The sequence below is a fragment of the Leopardus geoffroyi genome, chromosome B3, assembly GCF_018350155.1.
Source record: "Leopardus geoffroyi isolate Oge1 chromosome B3, O.geoffroyi_Oge1_pat1.0, whole genome shotgun sequence".
NCBI lineage: Eukaryota > Metazoa > Chordata > Mammalia > Carnivora > Felidae > Leopardus > Leopardus geoffroyi.
The window spans coordinates 145,656,890-145,673,686 of NC_059337.1; the positions used below are offsets into that span (position 1 = coordinate 145,656,890).

At 50.4% G+C, this 16,797-nt stretch overlaps 1 protein-coding gene across 3 annotated transcripts in view; it reads right to left on the reverse strand.

Annotated features, from left to right (window-relative positions):
• The window catches only part of PPP1R13B (protein phosphatase 1 regulatory subunit 13B), a 100,690-nt gene extending 84,642 nt beyond the window's left edge, over positions 1-16,048 (reverse strand). For 2 of the 3 annotated variants that reach the window (XM_045448376.1, XM_045448373.1), the window contains exon 1: positions 8,704-8,956. In XM_045448376.1, coding sequence (XP_045304332.1) covers positions 8,704-8,712 — 9 coding nt within the window. In that variant the 5' untranslated portion in view covers positions 8,713-8,956. Of the gene's footprint in view, positions 1-8,703; positions 8,957-15,887 lie in introns of those variants that run through there. The other variant, XM_045448375.1, reaches the window with a different exon arrangement.
• Positions 16,049-16,797: the final 749 nt, after the last annotated feature.

Genomic DNA, 16,797 nt, shown 5'->3' on the forward strand with positions numbered 1-16,797 from the left:
TAATAATCACCCCGATCCTCCTAATCACCCTATAAATTTACAATTACTATCCTCAGTTTAAGAACTGAGGGGTCAAGTAACTTCACCCAAAGTCGGAGAGCCAAATGGTGATGCCAGAATCCACACTTAAGCTGACTGACACCAGGACCCACACTCCTACTGCTACACCTAGGTCATGCCGGCCACTCAGAACTTACAACACAAAAAATAAACCACTGTTTCATTTCTTCCAATAGAAATGTCTCATCATATCTGTGGTCTTTAAAATAGCTTATGTGAATAACCTGTAAGGTCCTACAAGATCCTAAACTCTCCCACCACCACCACCTTTCTGATTTCATCTCCCCCACTTTCCCTTTCACGCACTCTGCTTGAGCCACAAAGGGTTCCTTTTGTTTCTCCAGAATGCCGGGCATGGTCCTACCACAGGGCCTCTGCATCTGCTTCAGCCATGACGATTACAATCGTAACATATGTAATAGATCATGATTCTACCAAAACTTCAGTTAACATTTTCTGTAGATATACTAACAATACTACTAACAGGATCCTATATGAACTATACACTAATATTTCAAATGTCATTTATTAATTTCATTTTTTTTAATTAAAAAAACCTTTTCTTCTTTAAATTTATTCATTTTGAGTGAGACAGAGAGACCGAGTGAGAGAGAGAATCCCAAGCAGGCTCCACACTGCCAGCACGGAGCCTGATGCAGGGCTAAACTCATGAAATGTGAGACCATGACCTAAACCAAAGTCGGACACTTAACCGACTGAGCCATCCAGGCACCCCTAATTTTTTTTTTAATGTTTATTTTTGAGAGAGAGACAGAGTGTGAGCAGGGGAGGGGCAGAGAGAGAGGGAGACACAGAATCTGAAGCGGGCTCCAGGCTCCGCACTGCCGGCACAGAGCCCAACGTGGGCTTCAAACCCATGCACCATGAGACCATGACCTGAGCTGAAGTGTAACGCTTAACCGACTGAGCCACCCAGGTGCTCCGCTCCGTTTATTAATTTTAAAACAACCTCATTCTCACGGTCTTTTATTGCTCTACATATCACCAGGCAAAGATTTTTATTTTACAAAATCCAGTAACAGTAGCTTTTGCTTATTAGTATGAACAACAACCATGCAGTTATATTTGCAGTGAAATAAAGCAATTAGGCCAAGAAAGTGTCACAATAGAACTTGATTATTACCACCATTTCTAAGTTCATCCCTAGAACCACCGTTTGTGAAATAACCATGGCAACAATACTTCTGGGCACCAAAATACCACCAAACTTTTGCTGAAGATTATTGCCCATCTGTGCAAACACACACAAAAACACATGCTGACAACCAGTTATATAACTTCAATACAATAACATGATAATCTAAGTTCCTATTATGCTAGAAATCCTAAGTAACTCTTAAGCATATATACTGGCATAGTATGTTTAAGTAGGATGCTGAGAAAGGAAAATGACATTTACATTTAAAAGAGTTGTCCTGGGGTGCCTGGATGGTTCAGTCAGTTGAGCGTCCAACTTTGGCTCAGGTCATGATCTCACAGCTTGTGGGTTTGAGCCCCGCATCGGGCTCTATGCTGACAGCTTGGAGCCTGGAGCCTGCTTCGGGTTCTGTGTCTCCCTCACTCTCTGCCCCTCCCCCACTCATACTGTGTCTCTGTCTCAAAATAAACATAATAAAAAAAAATTTTTAAGAGTTGCCCCAAAACTCAAGATGATGAAAATTATCATTTTTTATCAAAAAGATTCACCTTGTTTGGGCACCTGGGTGGCTCAGTTAAGCACTGGACTCTTGATTTTGGCTCAGGTCATGACCTCACAGTTCTGAGATCCAGCCCTGAGTCAGGCTCTGCACAGATAGGCTCTCTCTGCCCCTCCCCCCACTCACACACGCGTGCGCGCACTCTCTCTCTCTCAAATAAACAAACTTAAAAAAAAAAAAACCTCAGGGGCGCCTGGGTGACTTGGTTAAGCATCTAACTTCAGCTCAGGTCATGATCTCGCAGTTCTGGGTTCAAGCCCCACGTCAGGCTCTGAGCTGACAGCTCAGGGCCTGAAGCCTGCTTCAGATTCTGTGTCTCCCTCTCTCTCTGTCCCTCCCCTGCTTGTGCTCTCTCTCTCTCTTAAAAATAAACAAAACATTAAAAAAAAATTTTTAAAAAGATTCACCTTGTCAACACCAAAAACCCAAATAATCTAATTTAAAAAATAGACAGCAGACATGAACATTTTTCCAAAGACATCCAGATAGCTAACAGATACATGAAAAGATGCTCTCCATCACTTATCACAGGGAAATGCAAATCAAAACCACGATGAACTATCACCTCACACTTATCAGAACAGCTAAAACCAAAAACACAAGAAACAAATGTTGGGGAGTATGTTAAGAAAAACGAACCCTTGAACGTTGTTGGTGAGAGTGCAGGCTGGTGCAGTCACTGTGGAAAACAGGATGGAGTTTCATAGAACTACCATAGGATCCAGTCATTCTACTACTATTTATCCAAAGAATACGAAAACGCTAATCTGCAAAGATATATGCACCCCCATGTTTACAGCAGCATTATTTATGACAGCCAAATTAAGGAAGCAGACCATGTCAATCAATAGATGAATGGCTAAAGAATAAGGCGCGCGCGCGCGCACACACTCACACACACATACACACACTGGAATATCACTCAGCCAGAAAAAAAATGAAATCTTGCCATTTGCAATGACAGGATGGAGCTAGTGAGTACAATGGTAAGTGAAATAAGTCAGAGAAAGACCAATACCATCCAATTTCACTCATATGGGAATTTAACAGACAAAACAAAGGAACAAAGAAAAAAGGCAAACCAAAAAACAAAGAAAAAAGAAAAAAACAAAGAAAAAAGGCAAACCAAAAAACAGACTCTGAACTACAGAGAACAAACTGATGGTTCCCAGAGGGGAGGTGGGTCGGGGGATGGGGAAACAGGTGAAGGAGATTAAGAGCACACTTGTAATGAGCACTGAGTAACGTACAGAAGTGTTGAATCACTATATTGCACACATGAAACTAATATAACACTGTGTTAGCTACACTGGAAATTAAAAAAAAAAAAAGAAGATTCACCTTGGGATTCTTTTAAATATTAAGCTCTGTTTGAGCTGAGCATAAGGGGAAAACATTTAGCCAAACTCGATTCACTAGCACCCACAGCGAAATGCCTTGACTACAGCAAACTTCCCTAAGTGACGGGCACAAAGGATAGGAGCAAAGGCTTTGAGTCAGCTTGTTTGTTTTCAAACCTCGTTTTACCACTTAGGAGCTGGAGCACCTAGCCAAGTTTCTTTACCTCGTGAGCCTCAGTTCTCCATAAAAACAAAGACACCACCACAAAACCTATGACACAGAGCCTAAATGCATAATGACAACTACCATTCACCCGGGCACTCACTCGCTATTACCAACTCGCCATTACCAACTCGCTATTACCCAATCGAGCTCTAGGAAGGTCAAGAGCTGCAACTTTATGGCTGCACTTCACACTGTAGCCTTTAAAGAGCTCTCTGCCTAGACGGTTCTTAAGTTCAATAAAGCTGCAAGACAAGCTTTTATATACACACCTTTGTATGATTGAGACTTAGCTTTTCTTTTTATGAATCTGTGGGCAATCTAAAGGCTGGAGTTATTTTAAATGGCAATATTATGTCTGTAATATTTGTTTTAAAGAAGCCAGAGTTTTAAAAAATCTTCTCTAGTCTTCAGTGCTTTGTTTGCTAAATTAGGATACAATTCAAGCCTATCAAGTGACTAAATTATTAGTTAACAATAATAGTGAACACCTACTGAGCTCTTATCTGCTCTATCATACAAAGATACTTGGGCCGTGAACAAGTTTACTATTAGGGCTGTCAAAACAAGTGTCAGGTTGCCTCAACCTTTGATGTAGCCTGATTACTGACTTTCATGAAAGTATCTGCTATGTATTAACTACTGGACCAACCATAAACAGTTGGAAATCACCCAAGACCAACTCATCTCACAGATGAGAAACTGAGGTCCAAAGAAATTAAGTCCAAAAGTTAAACAGGTACTAAAAAGTGTGGACTAGAACCTAAATCTCTCTTCTTCCAGGGTGTTTTATCAATTACACGACAGCTGATGGCTTAAAGAAAGAAACGACCAGGGTGCCTGGGTGGCTCAGTCGGTTAAGTGTCCAACTTCGGCTCAGGTCATTATCTGGAAGTTTGTGAGTTCCAGCCCCGCGTTAGGCTCTATGCTGACAGCTAGGAGCCTGGAGCCTGCTTAGGATTCTGTGTTCCCCTCCTTCTCTGCCCCTCCTCCTCTCGTGTTCTCTCGCCTCTCTCAAAAATAAATAAACATTAAAAAAATTTTAAAAAGAAAGACCTATTCTAGTACCTCAAATTTTTTTTTCTGTAGAGTTAGGAAGTTATCTGAAGTGAATGTTTGTTTAATGAAAGTTAAATGTTAAACACAAATTAATTTAACCCACAGCCTATACAATTAATATGTTGAAAGGGCTCCTAGGACAGAAAGGAGTGGAATCAGCTAGTCATACTATGCAGTGCCTACTGGAGGTAAGGAGTCTCACTCCTAACATTACCAAAACGCCAGAGTGCTTCCCTTATGAATAAAACACTTTAGAACCACAGAACTTCCTTTACTCATATCAACGTTCCTTTGGAAAAGAAAAAAGTATCCTTAGTGCCATTCCCCAGATCTATTTCACCTTTGCACAAGAAGTTTTACCAGCTGCAAAATGCTCCCTCTCTTCTGAAAAGAAAGATGCCGACCAATGAGCAAGGCAGTTTTCATTCTTTTCATGCTCTGAGCCAGGCTATCTTTATTAACGTTCTTATTTCTATCAAAGTAATTTAGGCATAGCCTAAATGCTTCCAGGTCCAGATCTTAGGCACAAGCCAATGAGTAATCTTTAAAGCACAGTCCATTTTCTTCTTAGGAAAACAGTTTCATTTTTATGTTATTATTTTATTTATTTTAAAGATCTCTGGAATGGAAGACCCAAGCTGAGTCCTTTTTTTCACTTATTATTAATTTTGTTTTATTTTTTTATTTGAAAGAGAGAGAACATGTGCCCGAATAGGGGAGAAGGGCAGAGGGAGAAAGAGAATCCCAAGCAGGCTCCACACTCAGCACGGCGTCTGATACGGGGCTCGATCCCATGACCTGAGCCAAAATCAAGGGACAGATGCTCAACTGACTGAGCACCCAAGTGCCCTGGGAAAACATTTTTAAAATGTCATCCACTGGGGCGCCTGGGTGGCTCAGTCGGTTAAGCATCCGACTTCGGCTCAGGTCACGATCTCGCGGTTCGTGAGTTCAAGCCCCGCGTCAGGCTCTGTGCTGATGGCTCAGAGCCTGGAGCCTGTTTCAGATTCTGTGTCTCCCTCTCTCTGACCCTCCCCCGTTCATGCTCTGTCTCTCTCTGTGTCAAAAATAAATAAACGTTAAAAAAATTAAAAAAAAATAAATAAATAATAAAAATGTCATCCACTGACAAACAGGTGAATGACAACAGACACTAGAACACAGTACTATTTTAATAAGGGAAAATTCCAAAATATAACTTTGTTTAAAAGTAAATAGTCTTGGAACTTTGCGTAACAGGCAAATTGAAGACTTCTTCAAAGGCTTTATTGTGTCAGATGAGAACATAGCCAGATATCCTCCCATTCATTCCCAACAGCTGAGAGACTGGGTGCTGCAGTAAACCATCTGATCAATTAAAAGTTACCACAGACACCACACACTAACTGCCAATTCTCAAATAACTAAAAGAAATATACTCTAAACCTGTGTTGCTCAATATGGTAGCCACTGACGACACGTAGCTACCGAGCACCTGAGATGTGTTACTCTGAACTGGTATGAGCTATAAACGTAAAACTTCACTAGAGTCACACAGGATTCACACCAGATTTCAATGACTTAGTTAAAAAAAAAAAAAAAGTAAAATATTACATTAGTAAATTTTTCATATTGATTACATGCTACAATGCTTTTGATATACTGCATTAACAAAAGACATTACTCAAATACCACCTTTTTAATGTAGTTCCTAGAAAATCACATTTGTGTGGCTCCCATTACATTCCTATTAGAAAGTACTGCTCTGAGAGGGAGGCAAACCATAAGAGACTCAACTCTATGGAGAACAAGCTGAGGGTTGCTGCAGGGGAGGGACGGGGGGTGGGAGCTGGGCTAAATGGGTGATGGGTATTAAGGGGGGCACTTGTGATGAGCACTGGGTGTTATGTGTAAATGATGAATCACTAAATTCTGTTCCTGAAACCAGTATTACACTATATGTTAACTAGAATTTAAATAAAAATTTAAGACAAAAAAAAGAACAATATGAACTAGAAAAGAAAGCATGTACTGCTGTATACAAAGGACGCAAAATATGAGCCAGTCTTCCTTTGATGATTCCTCATGATGACGAACACCAAATATACAGTAAAGTCAAAAAATCATTTACATCTTGGATACATAAAGATAGGACCAAGTAAGAATGGCAAGTCCTTAAAACCTGTGTTAAATTTACAACCAGCCCCAACTGTGTTACTAGACGAAGGGCTCAATCCTACAAGTAGTATTTTTCGGGATCAAGAAGGAAATACAGACCTAGAGGCCACAAAGGAGAGACTAAGAAAAATACCATGTTTCTAGAAGGCATTTCAAAACAAAAGCAGTGTGTTTGAAATAGCTAACAGAACTGTTTTGTTTTTTTTTTTTTTAAGTAGTATTTGATTATTTGAAATTTCCCAATTGCCAGCTAAGCACACTCCTTAAAAAAGAAACATGATAAGGAAGAGACTAGAAACCCTAACCCTGTGGAACGGAGGTAAATGTCAGTATATCCTCTGGAAAATGTAAGCCAGGTCCTTAACAGGGTATGTGTAAACATTACACAGTGACGAAACCATCAAAATTGCACAGATACCCTTCAATATTGCTGCAGTATCTAATACAATCAACTCTCACATGATTTAACGAAAACTGCTTTCAAAACTCCCGAACACCCTAACGCCTTTCCCAAATCCAGCCAGCGAGAATTAGGGAAGCACAGCCTCCAGATGCCTCGTCTTTCCGAGGTTACAGTTAGAGCCACGCCGACAACAATAAGGACTTGCGTGGCATTGTCTGACCAGCACTTTTGGACACGCCACCCTTTTTGATCCTCAGGAAAGCCTCAGACACCGGCATGTCTTTATTCCTGCCGGAGACGGGATTCCAGGCTTGAGACCTTGACTTGTTCAAGGTCACACAGCTAAAAAGTAGCAGAACCGGGACTCCACTCGCCACCTTCGGATCCTCACCCAATTCTCCTTCCATTACAAGACAATCACTCGTTTTCAACCAAATGTCTAGAAACCCCACAAGCCCTGATGCCAGAGAAGGACCTCAGGATCAACGAGGTCAAAGCTTAAGACTCTGCAAACATGTGCTGGAATCAGCTCAAAAAGGGGAGAAGAGATTATCAAGAGACAGGAAATGACTTGAAAGACCAGGGGGGGGAAAATTCTAATCTAAATGTCCTTGAGTGCAGCGGCGCAAAAGAGCAGCATCCAGGCTGAAAATGCAGAGAAAGGGTACTTTCCTTCAGAAACGTGATTTCCAACGTAGAAATTGTAGGTCACGACAATGATTCTGCTGTTACTTTACTACAAATGTGTTCCTGAATTTTACCCAAAATAAAGGCACTCAGAAAACCAGTACATCCAACCGGGTGCCACCAGTCCTACATTTTTTTCCTAAGTCACGGCATTTATCTCACAAAAAAAAATCCAGATCAGAAAAATTGTCATTCAGCACCCGCTGCTCTTTAGATTACAGGTAAAGGAAATGGCAAATGTAGCGTCCTCTTTCTAGCAGAACGCATCCCTGAGGACAGGACAAAGGCGGCACCGCCACCGGTGAACCTCGTTCAACCCCCAGAACACAGTGACAGCAGGCCAGTCGAAGCAGAACGTACAAACGAGCAGGACGCGGTACAGGGGAATTCCTAAGATGGCTCTCCAAATCCATTCCCCACGTAAATTCCTAAATGCAGCACGATTTCAGAATCGGGGCAGGGCTGGGGACAAATACGGGGTTCCAAGCGTGGGAACGCCACACGGAGGTGTACACGGCGCCGACTGCGAACGCGACCCCAGAAAATTTCAGGCCGGGGGGGTCACACGGGCGCCGCGAGACCCCGAAACCGAGCGGGCGCCAAACGGCAGCCCCCCCCCCTCCGCCCCCCGGCCCGTCTGACCACCCGCCAGAACGGATGGAAAAACGACTGGCTCCAATTTCATCTCCTGCTTCCCCTCCCGGGCAGCCCCCGGCTCGGGAGGGTCCGCAGGAAGGGCCGGGCCGCGGCCGAGGGGGCGCCGGCCCGGGGGAGCGGGGGATGGGGGGGGGGACCCCGCGGCGCAGGGCGGGGAAGACCGCGGCGATCCTCGCCCGGACCCCGACCCCGGCCCTAGCCCTTCCCCGCCGGGCCCGCGCTGACAGCCCGGCGCAGCCCCCACCTGCCCGCCCGGGGGGCGCCGGGGCCGGGCGCGCCCGCCAGGCCACTTCCTTCCCCGCCCGCCCGGCCTCGCGCGGGCCCCGGGGGCGGGGAGCCGCGGGAGGAAGGAGGCTTGGCCGGCCGCCCACGGAGGAAGCCGCCGCCGCCCGCACCCACCGGCATCATCGCGGCGCGGGTCCGCGGCGCCCTCGGCCGCCTGACAGGACGCTCGGCGCCGCGCCGCGCCCGCCGCTCCGGCCGCTCTCACAGGCCGCGCACCCGCCGCCGCGATCTCGGGCCCTCAGCGGCGAGGCGGCGGCTGCGGCGGGCTGCGGAGCCTGACCGGCCCTGTCGCGGCCGCGGGCGCGCTGCGTCGCTGTCCCGGGACCGGCCGCCGCCGCCTCCGCCCGACCGCCTCGCGCCGCCGGCCCTCAGGCTCTCTCCTCAGCCCCCGCAGGCCCCGCCCCCAGCGCGTCGCCCCACACGGGGCCAGCCGCCCGCTCCGATTGGCCCGGCGGGGCCAGGGGCGGGGCTCCCCGGCCCCGCCCGCCCAAACCCGCTCTCGCGGCGGCCAGGTGCGAGCGCGCCCGTGCGCGTCCGCGCTCCCGCGGGCGGGCGCGCTGCGGACGCCTAGCCGCTGCCCCGCCCCGTGTGGCGGCCTGTGGGCTCGGGGCCGCGCGTGACCGGGAGCGCAGGCTCTCCGAGACCTCTGGAATGGGAAAACCGAGGCCGGAAGAGGGCAGGGCCGGGGAGGGGGCCTCCCCGCGGCGAGTCACACCAAGGCCGGGACTCGAACCTTGGGCCCCCGGCGACCGCCGAGGGGCGGGGCGCATCCTGCGGCGACGGCGCGCGCCAGCGTCTGACCGCGGCCTGACCCCGGGTTCCCGGCGCCGCGGTGGTGGGGGGGGTGCTGCAGCTGGGGGCCCGGCCGGAGGGGCGTGGTGCGCCCCAAACCACCCACGTGACCCGGCCCCGCACCGATGGGGAGGGACCCGGGAACCCGCCCCGCGCCGCGGACCCTGGGCACCTGACCGGCCGTCCGCCACCGCGTCTTCTGCAGCTGGCGGCGCCCCTGCTGCAGCCGGCCTTCCTGCGCCGCACCCGCTCTCCAGCCGCGGCCTAGAAAGCCTGGGCCCACCTGGGCCAACATCCCTGCGGCTCGGACCACCCTGGTTAGAGTCCAGGCCCCATCTCTAGGGACCCGGTCTCTTCTTACAGCCTTGTCTCCCGTGGCACCTCCCGCTGTGGCCTGAGCGCCTGAATGACGGACACCAGGGCCATGTGTCCAGAGCCCCTCGCAGGGCACGGAACAGAGTGTAGTAAAGGCCGTCGAAAGGGCAGGCATCCGTTCGTTTGAACCCTGAGAGCACATTGTGTCTGATGTCCTCGCAGGCGGCGCTGACACTTCATGCGCGCCCTGAACATGGAGGTCTGTTTACGGCCCCAAACACCAAAGGCCATAAACCACCTTGGGTAGGGCCCAGCGTCTTGGAGACGACAGCAGGGGGTCAGGGCCCATCTGTAGCCTGTCTTGTCCACTGAGAGGCTCAGGGCCGGGGTGTGGGTCTGGGGGACAACGAGGGTGGAGGCCAGGGAGTGAGCAGCGTCCTCTTCACGGGAAGCCACCCCTGTTCTTCAGAGGCCACAGGGGTTAGTGTTTAAGAGTGCAGACTTTCCAGTTGGACAAACACTCAAACACTGCCTCTGCCACGCCCTCACTGTATGATCCTAGCCAAGCTACATCTTCCGTATCTCAATTTGCCCATCTCTATAATGGGAGATTACGGAAATAATAGTGGCTGCCTCATGGGATTTGGGGAGGCTCAGACGTGACGTATACAAAGTTCCCCGCACAGTTTGTGGTACATGGTAGGTGCTCCGTAAATAGTTTCCTGTAGTAATGCTGTCATTAGCAAGCAGGCTTAGTGTGCCTACGTCCCTGGGAGCAGAGTCACCCAGGACGTTTCAAATGTATGCACATAAGGCAGCACTGGCTCGTGTCACATCTCTTCTGGGAGCAGGGTTCGGAGAGAAGAGGAAGCTGTGGGTAATGGGAGGAAGGAAGTCAGAGACCCTGGGTCTCATTCCAGCTCTGCTTCTCACTCCCTGTGTGGCCGAGGCAACACACGCCCCTTCTCTGGGTCTGTGTGTCTCTGTGCGTAACCAGAGAGGAGTTAGATGCTGTGATTTCTGGTGGCCTTCCTGCTCTGACATGCTGATGTTCCTTACCCATGTGGGTGGGTGCTGGCCCACTAAGCCAAGCAAAGGACAAGCTTTGCTGGGGCACTGCAGAGTTGGGACACCTGCCTTGAGGTGGTCAAAATGAGCCCACTCTTCTGAAAAGGAAAGCCTAGCCACCGGACCCTCGGGTACAGATAGCTGCAGCTGCCCTGCCCTCACACCAAGGCCCCGTCTATCCTCCAGGCAGACGTGTATCTGAAGCCAGGCTGGTTAGTGCCCCCCGCCGCGACAGGCTCCTTAGCTGGTTCTTCTCCCCACCCTGCTGCGGCCGCCGTGCATCAGGCCCTACCACTTGCCATCCAGACCAAGTGTGTTTATAATTGGCCTCCCTGCTCTAACCTCCTCCAAGCCCAAATCATCCCACACACAGACAGAACTAGGTCACATATACACACACCCGCCCTGCAAAGCTCTCCTGTGTCTGCTCATCACCCAGACTAAAGTTCACAAAAGGTTCTTCAGGAACCACTGTTGATGGTGAGATACAGACTTTAGTATATCGTAAGATGTGCAGGGGACGCCTGGGTGGCTCGGTCGGTTGAGTGTCTGACTCTTGATTCCAGCCTAAGTCATGATCTCGTGGTTGTGAGATCCAGCCCTGCATCAGACTCCCAGAGGGTGGAGCCTGCTTGGGACTCTCTCTCCCCCTCTCTGCCCCTCCCCCACTTACGAGTGCTCAGCTCACATGCATTCTCTCTCTCTCAAAATAAGTAAATAAACATTTAAAAAAACAAAACAATAATGGGGCACCTGGTTGGCTCATCAGCGAGGCATCCAACTTCAGCTCATGATCTCATGGTTCATGAGTTCGAGCCCCGCATCAGGTGAGCTCAAGCCCTGCTTTGGGCTCTGTCAGGGCAGAGCCTGCATGGGATTCTCTCTCTCTACCCCCCTCCCTCTGTCTCTCATCCTCTCTGTCCCTCACTCACTCGCACCATCTCTCAAAAATAAAAAAGTTAAAAATTTTTAAAAATAAAATAAAAGCTATGCAGATCGTTCAGAGATCCATACTAGCATATGTAAGAGGTCCAGAATTTGTTTGAAAACGAGCAAAAGGGGGACAGCAAGACAGGGAGGGGTGGTGAGGCATACACAGCAAATTCTTGATAAGTGACGAATATGGGTGGTGGGCACAGGGGGTGCGTTGTATTTTTCTCTCCACTTTGTATGTCTGAAATGTTACATATCAAAAATGATTAAATGCTCTTCAAAGACAACACAAAGGCCTTTCAGGGAGAAAGTCAGCATGGATTCATATTTGCACAAAGGATTCCTGAAAGATGCACAGAACATTAATAAACTAGTGGCTGTGGGTGGGAACGGTCGCTTCACAATGGACAGAAATCTGAGTGAGACTTTTCACTATTACTTTTGAAAAATGAACTTTATTTTTCAAACCATTTTAGATTGACAGAAAAATTCCAAGGAAAAATAAAGAGTTCTCACAGGCTCCCTCCCATCCCAGTTTCCCCTATTATTAACATCTTACGTGAGCATGGCTCGTTAAACCAGTGAACCTATGTCGATACACGAGCATTAACTAAAGGCCATACCTTACTCAGATTTCCTTAGTGTTGCCCAAGGTCCTCCATTCCAGGACCCCATCTAAGACACCACATCACATTTAAGATATCATGTCTCCTTATGCTCCTCTGGGCTGTGACAATTTTCCAGTTCCCTCGTATTATTATGACCTTGAAAGTGTTGAGGAGTATAGGTTGGGTGGGTTTTTTGAATACTATTTTTATTTTATTTTCTTAAGTAGGCTCCACACCCAACATGGGGCTCAAACTCATGACCCCAAGATCAAGAGTCACACACTCCAATGACTGAGCCAGCCAACACCCCCCGGGTTAGGTGTTTTGTAGAATGTTCCTCACTTGAGATTTACCTGATGTTTTCCTTATAATCAGACTGAAGTTCTGGGATTTTTTGGAGGAAGACCACACAGGTAAAGTACCATTTTCATCACATCCTACCAAGGGCACAAACTATCAATATGACGTATCACTGTTGATGTTGACCTTGATCCTCTGGTCATTATTACTTTTTATATTTGACTTCTGAGCCAGATGAAATATTACAATTTAAAATTAAAATATAAAAAGCTTAAGACCTATATCCATTTGCTAGGGCTGCCAAAACAAAAGATCACAGAACAGGGGGCTTAAACAACAGAAACTGACTGTCCTGGGGGCTGAAAGTCCCAGAAGAAGGTGTGTGCAGGGCTGGGTCTTCCGAGGTCTTCTGAGGTCTTGATCCTTGGCTTACAGATGGCCATTCCCTTGCTGGGAATGTTCTCATTGTACGTGCAGCCCTGGTGGCTTTCCCCCTGTGTAAGGACACCCGTCATATTGGATGAGGGCCCACCCATATAACCTCTCTTTAACCTTGACTCCCTCTTTAAAGACCCTATCTCCAAATAGTCACATCTGGAGGTTATAGAAGGGTTAGGACTTCAACATATGAATCCTGGGGGGCAGGGGCACAATTCAGTCCATAACAAGATGCCCTCAGAGCATAGCCACAATCTACTTTTCCAACTTAATCTCCCATGTCCCTAGCATTCCACAGCTAGAACTTTTTTTTTTTTTAAGTTTATTTATTTTGAGAGAGAGAGAGCACATGCATGCATGCACACATGGGGAAGAGGCGGGGGGCGGGGGGAGAGAGAGAGAGACAGAGACGAGAGAGAGAGAGAGAGAGAGAGAGAGAGAGAGAGAGAGAGAATCCCAAGCAGGCTCCACACTGTCAGCCCCGAGCCCAATGGAGGGCTCAGACTCACCAGCCGTGAAATCGTGACCTGAGCCAAAGTTGGATGCTTAACCGACTGAGCCACCAAGGTGCCCCTCCACATCTAGATCTTATACACCAGCTGTCCCAAACCCTAGCCCTCCCTCCTCCAAGTCCTTGTTCATCCACCTTCCTGTGCCCACAAAAGCACTGTCAATTTCCTCAAGAAGTGGTACCTGTTCTTGTCACGATTCAAATCCTTCCTCTTCTTCAAGGTTTCCCCAGATCCCCCCAGGAGAACTCATCTCTACCACCTTCTCCCAAACTGCTCAGTCCTGGGTCACCTGTCACAACGTGCCACCTTAGAGCTGGCGACATACCTGTTCAGCCCAGGGGTCAGTTCCCTCAGGCAACAAGTGTCGCCTGGGTTTCCCCTGGGTGCCCAGCACTGGTCCAAGTTGTGGTGAGAGAACCTTGAGCAAGACAGACATGGTCCCTATACTCATGGAGCTTATATTCTGGTCAGGGGGGAAGATGATAAACAAGAACACAAAATAACTTCCAACACTGGTTAAGTGTATTAAAAAAAAAAAAAAAAAAACGGGGCGCCTGGGTGGCGCAGTCGGTTAAGCGTCCGACCTTCAGCCAGGTCACGATCTCGCGGTCCGGGAGTTCGAGCCCCGCGTCGGGCTCTGGGCTGATGGCTCAGAGCCTGGAGCCTGTTTCCGATTCTGTGTCTCCCTCTCTCTCTGCCCCTCCCCCGTTCATGCTCTGTCTCTCTCTGTCCCAAAAATAAATAAACGTTGGGAAAAAAAAAAAAATTAAAAAAAAAAAAAAAACAATAAAGCCAGATAATGTGACAGAGGTAGCTGCTTTTTCCAGAAGAAGGTGACATTTGAGTTGGGAGCAAAATACCGAGGAGGTAGCCTGGCAGGACTCCTCAGGGAGACTGTGTGAAGGAAGAGAAAAAGCAGGTGAGAAGGGAATGAACTGACAGCAACTCTGGGGGCAGCACTGGGGGCTCAAGGGAGGAGCCGGGGAGGAGAGCGAAGGGAGGTAAGACCAAGTCTGGGTTTGGGAGCCATGATGAGCCTGGATTTTATATTGGCACTTTCCAGGGGATGAGAGGGGCCTGGTTTCTGCTTTCCAAGGCCCGGTGGGCACCACGGGGGGATGGAAGGAGTGGAGAAGGGAAGCCCCTTAGGAGGACTAAGGAAGAAGGCGGATGTGGAGAAGGGGACTCCTTTCCGTTGTGCTTGAAGGGGGGTTCTTAGGCAAGACAGAAAGAAAGGCCCTGGGATGGCCCCCGAGGCTTCCAGCCAGTGCTGGGGAGCTGGTGTGGATCAGCCCGCCTGGTGCCCACAGAGCCCACCCACTGCAGGCCTGGGGAGCTGGCACTGGTAGGTCCAGGGCTGTGTCCTGTTTTGCCATGCTGTCCCTGGGGAGGGCCACCCTCCCTCTTCACTTCAGGACCCCCTCCCTCTGTCCAGCCGCCCCCCCCCCACCCCCCACCCCACCTTGCCATCTACTCAGCACTCCAGCCAGACATTGGGCATGACCTAGGCCTCTCCCCCTCTCTGCCAGCCAACCCTGTTTCCCACTGCACCCTAACCTGAGCCACCCCCGCTGATTGAGCCCCCCTAAGGCCAGAAGGGTGTTTCCAAAGTGTAAATCACACCTGGCCACTTCCCCAGTGGCTCCCCACAGCCCTCAGGGTTCCCCACACCCAGCAAAGGGTAATTAACCGCCCCCCCCAGGGGCTCAGGAGCTCCTGCTCCCCAGCCCGTCCAGCTTCCCGTGCCAGACACTCCCCCCACCTCCACCCATCCCCAGGCCAACTCCTACCCCAGCCACTCCGCCCTAGAGGTGGCCAGCGTGCCCCCAGCCCCCTGCCCCACAGTGTGGAGGTGGGGACAGTGGGGAGGGGGCTCCACTCTCACAGTTCCCGGGAGAACCCTTGTTAGCTGTGAATCAGTCGTGGTTCCGTTCGCTCATGTGGCGCATGAAAGGGTATTTTTGTCGTCAAGGTTAGAAAAGACCACCGCCAGCGATCTGTGTGTTTTTCGTGCCTCGCTGGGCTGTCGGGGGTGTGTGCCCTCCGCGTGTGGCCCCCACCCCGCCGGCACAGGGCAGAGCGGGCGCCACTCTGCGGGTGGCGCGTGGCCCGTCGCGCGCACCGAGGGAAATGCGCCCGGCCGCCGGGCACCGCGCCCGGCCGCTACCACGCGCGGGGGCCTCAGGCGGGGTCTGGGGAGCGGGGGAGCGGAGCCCACTCCGCCGCCGCCGCCGCCGCCGGGGCCGAACGGCCGGGTCACTCACTGCCTTGGGGTGCGGCCTGCTGGTGGCGGGACACAGCAAATGCTCAGCACACGGTAGCTTCCACTCACCCTGCGGTGGACCCCGTGAGGCAGGTGCTCTCTGAAGCCCAGAGAGGTTTCGCCACTTGCCCAGGGCCACGGAGCGGGGACCTAAGGTGGCTGGGACTGCAACAGCTCCCGCCGGTGCCGGAGCGCCCGCCGCAGCGCCCCGGGCGCCGCAGACTCCGCCCCTCCCCGCCGCGCCGCAGTCTCCGCCCCTCCCCTCCGCGCCGCACCTCCGCTCCTCCCCGCCGCAGGCTCCGCCCCCAAGTGGGCGGGGCGCCCCAGAGCCCGGCTTCCCCGCGGTTCCGCCAGGTGCTTGCACGCACGCGCACACTCACGTACGCACGCATGCATGCACACGCTCACAAGCCCTTCGTCCTGGTCTGAGGCCTCAGCCGCGTTCTCCCCTCCACCTGGGATTCACCTCGGGCCTCCGTGGGCAAGAGAGAGGTCTGGGCTGGGCTGGGACGCTCGTTGACTCGCTCCTTGATTCATTGGTTTCTGATCTTTATTGTGTCCCCCCTCAGTGATAGAATTGAGGCTACGAGGTCACACCCCCTGCCCGCAGGGCACTTGTTAGAGGTCTGGCCATAAACGAAGTTTAGCCGCAGGTCTTTTGTTCTTCCCCAAGCATCCTACCCTAGCCATGCCCTTCCCCCACTCCGTTGCAATGTTTTTTTCCGAACATCTTTCCACTGGCTGCATCACCTCCCGCCGAGCCGCTCAGGGTCTCCTCAACACCCCCCCTCCCCGTGCTCTCCTACATTTCAGGTGCTTCCAGTTTCCATCATTATTCATGATGCTGTCACATCAGTCAGAGTCCCATGGGAAAACAGATGGCTTCCGCAAATTAGGGAAATTCCAGGAGGGTTATTTACAAAGGGAGGTTGCTTACGGAAGTGGGGGGAGTAAGGGAGCCGCAGGGAGAGTGCAGGAC